Source organism: Triticum aestivum, chromosome 7D (assembly GCF_018294505.1).
Source record: "Triticum aestivum cultivar Chinese Spring chromosome 7D, IWGSC CS RefSeq v2.1, whole genome shotgun sequence".
NCBI lineage: Eukaryota > Viridiplantae > Streptophyta > Magnoliopsida > Poales > Poaceae > Triticum > Triticum aestivum.
Genome location: NC_057814.1, coordinates 107,110,929 through 107,116,425, shown reverse-complemented (window position 1 = coordinate 107,116,425; position 5,497 = coordinate 107,110,929). Strand labels below are relative to the sequence as shown.

Below are 5,497 nucleotides of genomic sequence, written 5' to 3'. Positions count from 1 at the left end.
ACCGGCTGCCCCCCCTAGCCTTTCAGATTCTCTCGAGTCTTGGCCAACCCAAACTAATCATCGGCAGCTAATCATAGCGAACGTGGCAAAATGTATCGGATGTCAATCGGGTTATCACATAGATTAGTCCAGTCCAATATTATTATACGCGGCTCGCACGTAGGTTATCCACTTGGGGATCGATCGACGCGAGGGGGATCGGACGACGTGCGCAGGAGACTGTAAGCAAGCACGTAGAAACGGCAAGGAAGCTTCACAAAGTGATGCCGGGCCTAACCTAACCCCTGTTTAGGATCGGGGTTCAGCACGTACTCTCACCTTTTCCATCGGATGATGAGATACCGTGAATCCACGATGACTGCGCGCGATACGACTAATCGTGGCCCTAATCATTCCAAGAGATTGGATCGCACGACTTAACCACACAATCATTCCGAGTACATTAAAACTGCATATACAACGACGATGTACTAGATACTATATAACACATGTTTAATTTGATAGACTGGGTGCTCGCTCGTTGCCGGGAAATGCAGAGCAGTAATGCCTGAATGTGCACTGCTACTTGGTAGACAAGTTTGTGCAACTTGTGTTAAAAAAAAACTTGTAGAGTATAAAATAAAGAGAATGACAAGTGAAAACAGGATATATATGCTTGTTGCCCGGAAAGAGGCATGCATGTAGCTCGTCCATCCTCACAACTTGTCTTAGAAAAAGAAGAGATTCATAAACAAGTAAAAACATAAGCAGGATATGCCGTGTGATTTGATTAAGTGAAGTCAAAGTTTTGTACCCCTGCGCGTCCCCTGCGTCAACACACGGGTCACCGTGCCGTGTTCGACCGGCAAAGCTGAAACAAACGGGTAAAGAACAAGAATTTCTTCGACGGAAGCGACTTCGAAACGACAAACTACTACCGGTAAACTTTGAGTAAATTGCACAGAAGTACCACAATTGGGGCATTGGAAGCAGATTGATATCAAGGTTGGTTATTTTTACGTGTCAGTACCAAGATTGGGGCTAGCCGTTGCAAAAAAGACTAAAAGCTCGTTTTGTACGTATTGACACTAAAGCTGACCGATTGGGCCCGCCCGTCAGGCGCCACGCTGGCCAGTGCGCGCGTCGCCTGCGCTGGCTGCGCGCTGACTCGGACGAGGCCGGCTCGGCCCGTTGGTGCGACCGAGCCAGACCCCGACCCCGCTCTGCCCTGTCCTTTTCCTCGCACCTCGCCGGCGGCTGCCTCCCCGCCTGCCCCGCCGCCGCCGCACCACGCCGCCGTAGCCATCGATCGAACAGCTCAGGCGCTGTCACCTCCCTCCTCTCCCCCGCGGCTGCTGTGCCCTCCTCTCCCCCGCGGCCGCTGTGCCCTCCTCTCCCCCGCGGCCGCTGTGCCCTCCTCTCCCCCGCGGCTGCTGTGCCCTAGGCGACGATGGCCTCGGCGACTCCGGCAGGCGGCGATGGCCTGGGCGATGCGAGCGGCGGCGACCTCCCCCGCTTCGATGGCAGTGGCGGCTACTCCAGCTCGGAGTACAGTAGCGCGGAGGAAGATTTTGCGGAGCCGGCGTTGTCGATGGAGCAGAGGCTGCGGATGGCGCGAATTTGGGTGGACAACCCTAGCACCGCCCATCACTGGACTCATGGCTTCGGTGGTGTTCTGTAAGTGCTCCACTGTTCCATTCTTGCTCCATTCTTGCTCACTGAAATTGGGGATTAGGGTTAGAGTGTACTGCCTGCATGTTTAGCACTCTAATTGCTAGGCCTAACTAGAGCAGAGTAGTATAGTGGATTACATGAGTCCTAACTAGAGCAGCATTAGGTGTTACCTAGCTAGGGTAAATAAAAGCTTTGCTTATATGTTAACTTAAACAAAGCTCTGTTTATATGTTAACTTGTGTATATGTTAACTTAAACAAAACTCTGTTTATATGTTAACTGAAACAAATCTTTGTTTATATGTTAGACAATATGTTAAGTAAAACTGTTTATTAACCAATTTTGTCTGTTATTTCATTTTGCAGTTTGTATGATGACATTTTGGATGTTAGGTTCTTTTTTGATGCTTCAGAAATGTTAGAGCTGAAGCTCTGCAGTTCAGATGTAACATACCTGAATATGATTGCAGTGATGGAAACCCAAGGATTTAGTGAATATGATCTGCTGTTTCACATTGAGAATCCAGATTTAGGGGAGAAAGGATTGGAGATGGTAGAGAGTAATGCTGAGTTGCAACTAGTAAAGAGGCAGGTTGAGGAGTGTAAGGTTTTAAATTTGCTAGTGAGGGCATGTCCACCTCCTTGCAGCAAGTTTCAGAGGCAAGAATTATCCACTGTTGTGTATGAAGAGCCTGTGTTATATGATCTCAGTGAGCCACCCATCTATGCTGTTGATGAAGAAGGAGTTGCCTTTGAAAGTCAGAGTAGCAGCTGCAGTTTAGTAGCTCATGGTACTGGTGTTTGCACACAAGAGAGGAAGAATGTAAAAGGAAAACTGAAAGCTGTTTTGGAAATAGAAGAAGAAGAGGGATATGATGGCAGTGGTGGTTCTGATTGTGAAGGTGAAGATGACAGTGATGTAAACCCTTTTTATATGGGTGATGCTGATGACATAGAGATGGATGAGGGAAAGAAACAGAGAGAGTATGATGAAGTAGAAGAGGAAGAAACAGATGATGAAGAATCTGAGGAGGAAGAAATGGTGCATTACTCTGGTGACACAGAGGTTGAGGAACCTTTTGAAATGGATGAAGATGACAAGGTTGTTTCACAGGATGAAGAAACTGTAATTGTACATGAAGAGAAGAAGAAGAAGAAGAAACAGAAGCTTCTAGTTAGGAAAGGGCCTACAACAAGGACACATTCAAGTGTAGTTCAAGAGGAGGAACCTGATTTCCAACCTTCATCTGATGAAGAACAGAAAGGATTGTTGAAGGAGGCTGATGATGATGGTTATGAGCCATTGGCATTTGTGCTGCCAAAGAAAAGGAAGAGCAGGGCAAAGCAGAGGCCTCCTAGAAAATGGTACAATGAGAAAATGGAGGCACCACATGAGCAATTATGTCTACAGATGTGTTTCAAGGATCAACATCAATTCAGAGAGGCTTTGTTGAACTTACACATCACTCAAGGCAGAAACTTCAAATATCATAGGAACTCAGATCAAAGAATAATTGTAGAATGCAACCAAAAACATTGCAACTTCTTTATGGTGGCAGCAGTTATAAAAGGTGAAACTACTTTTGTAATTAAGAAGATGAGAATTAAGCATACTTGCCCTATTAGTACAGAGACAACAAGGGTAAGTGCCAAGTGGCTTGCACAGAAGTATGAGTCATTGTTCAGATCTGATCTAACAACTGGCATTCAGACTTTGATTGATGCCTGCATGGAGAAGTATGGTGTGGATGTGCCCAAGTCAATGGCATATAGGGCAAAGAACCTAGCTATTGATGCTGTGCTAGGAGACCACAAGAAGCAACACCCTAGGTTGAAAGACTATGCTCAGACAGTGATGGATACAAACCCTGGGAGTAGAGTAGTAGTCACTACTGTAACTCCAACACCCACTGAAAAAATCCCCCATCCAGGTCCAAGATTCCATGCTATGTTCTATTGCATCAATGGAGCAAGGGAGGGGTTTCTCAAGGGGTGCAGACCATTCATTGGTTAGTTTGTTCACCTTGTGCATTAGTTACATATTGTTTCATCTTGAAATGCATTTGAATGTTTTTAATACTGAATTTGCTTGCTCAGGTGTTGATGGGTGCTTCATTAAGTTAACTACTGGTGCTCAACTACTTGCTGCCACTGGTAGAGATGGCAACAACAATATATACCCACCAGCATTTGGTATTGTTGGGCAAGAGGACACACCTAACTGGTGTTGGTTTCTACACCAACTTAAAATCTGCCTAGGAGGAGAAGTGGGAAGGTTTGGTCCATATACAATAATGTCAGATAGACAAAAGGTATGTGCTTGCATCTTATGTCATTGTTCCTATATGGTTGTTTTGTGCTAGATAGTAGCTTAGCTAGTTTAATTGTGTGTCCCAGGGCCTACTAAATGCAGTGAATGTTGTCTTTCCTAAGTGCAACCAAAGGTTCTGCCTTAGGCATATCTATGCAAACTTCCAAAATGCTGGGTTTAGGGGGGAAGATCTGAAAAAGTGTATGGATAATGCTGCCTATGCATATAGTGAACACAAATTTAACATTGCAATGAATGACCTTAGAGCTGAGTGTGAGCAAGCTTGGGAGTGGCTTTGTCAAATACCCAAGGAAACATGGGCAAGGCATGCATTTGACACAAACTGCAAGACTGACCTTGTAGTTAACAATTTATCTGAGGTGTTCAACAAGTATGTCCTAGATGTTAGGAAGAAACCAATTAGGACAATGTGTGATGGAATAAAGGATAAGTAGATGGTGATGTGGCATAGGAATAGGGAGAGTGGAAAGAAAGCTAGATGGGACATAACACCCCATTATAGTGAGAAGCTAGAGGTTGAGAAGGAGAGGGCCAAATATTGCAAACCAATTCAAGCTGGTGTGGACTTGTGGCAAGTTACAAGTGGGCAGCAAACCCATGTTGTTAACTTGCAAATGCACACATGTGGGTGCAGAAAATGGGACCTAAGTGGCATCCCATGTAACCATGCCATCTCAGCAATAAATAAGGCCAAAAGAAAACCAGAGGATTATGTCAGCAAGTTCTTCAAGAAAGAAATTTATCTGGCAGCTTATGAACCAATGATCTATCCAGTTCCTGGTGAGCATGACTGGACAAGGACCCCTGGTCCAGACATTGACCCACCTGCATTTAAAGTGAAGAGAGGAAGAAAGAAAGAGAAGAGGATCAAGGGGAAATTTGAAGTCCCAAAGCCTAAGGAGACATCAAGAATGGGGACTATAACATGTGGCAATTGTGGACTGCAAGGACATAGGTACACAAGCTGCAACAAGCAGTTGAAGCCTGAGCTGGCTTTGAGGAAGAACAAACATGTGGTAATCCTCTAATAAGTAGTAACAGGTTTTCCTTCTTGTACATTCTATTTTTTTAAGTACTAACTCATTTTCCTTCTTTGTTTATGCAAGCCTCTTGCAAGGAATTCCAATGCTGGTGCTGCTGCTACTACACAAGCATCAACAACTTCTCATCCAACTCCTACAACAACACCAACAGCTGGAACAGGAGCTGGGAGAGGAGCTGGGAGAGGAGCTGGGAGAGGAGCTGGGAGAGGGGCTGCAACTGCAGCTGCTGGGACTGGTGCTGCTAGAGGTGCTGCACCAGGTGCTGGGAGAGGTGCTGGGAGAGGGAGAGGTACATTCTCTGCCCCAAGGCAATCTGGTCCCTCCACATCTACTGCTCCCTCTACATCTACTGCTACTCCACCTTCTGGTGGTAGAAACAGAGGATGGAGAGCCTACTTCTATGCAAGTGGTAACCACTAAATGGCACATGTGCCATGTAATGTTCAAAACTAGGGTTCATTTAGGGTCTA

The 5,497-nt window shown here is 45.6% G+C and overlaps 1 protein-coding gene across 1 annotated transcript; it reads left to right on the top strand.

Annotated features, from left to right (window-relative positions):
- Positions 1-3,336: 3,336 nt before the first annotated feature.
- LOC123168520 (uncharacterized) lies at positions 3,337-4,043 on the top strand. Its single transcript, XM_044586402.1, has 2 exons — positions 3,337-3,661; positions 3,750-4,043. The coding sequence occupies exons 1-2, from the start codon at positions 3,382-3,384 to the stop codon at positions 4,013-4,015; spliced, it is 546 nt and encodes a 181-aa protein (XP_044442337.1). The 5' UTR covers positions 3,337-3,381; the 3' UTR covers positions 4,016-4,043.
- The last annotated feature ends 1,454 nt before the right edge of the window (positions 4,044-5,497 follow it).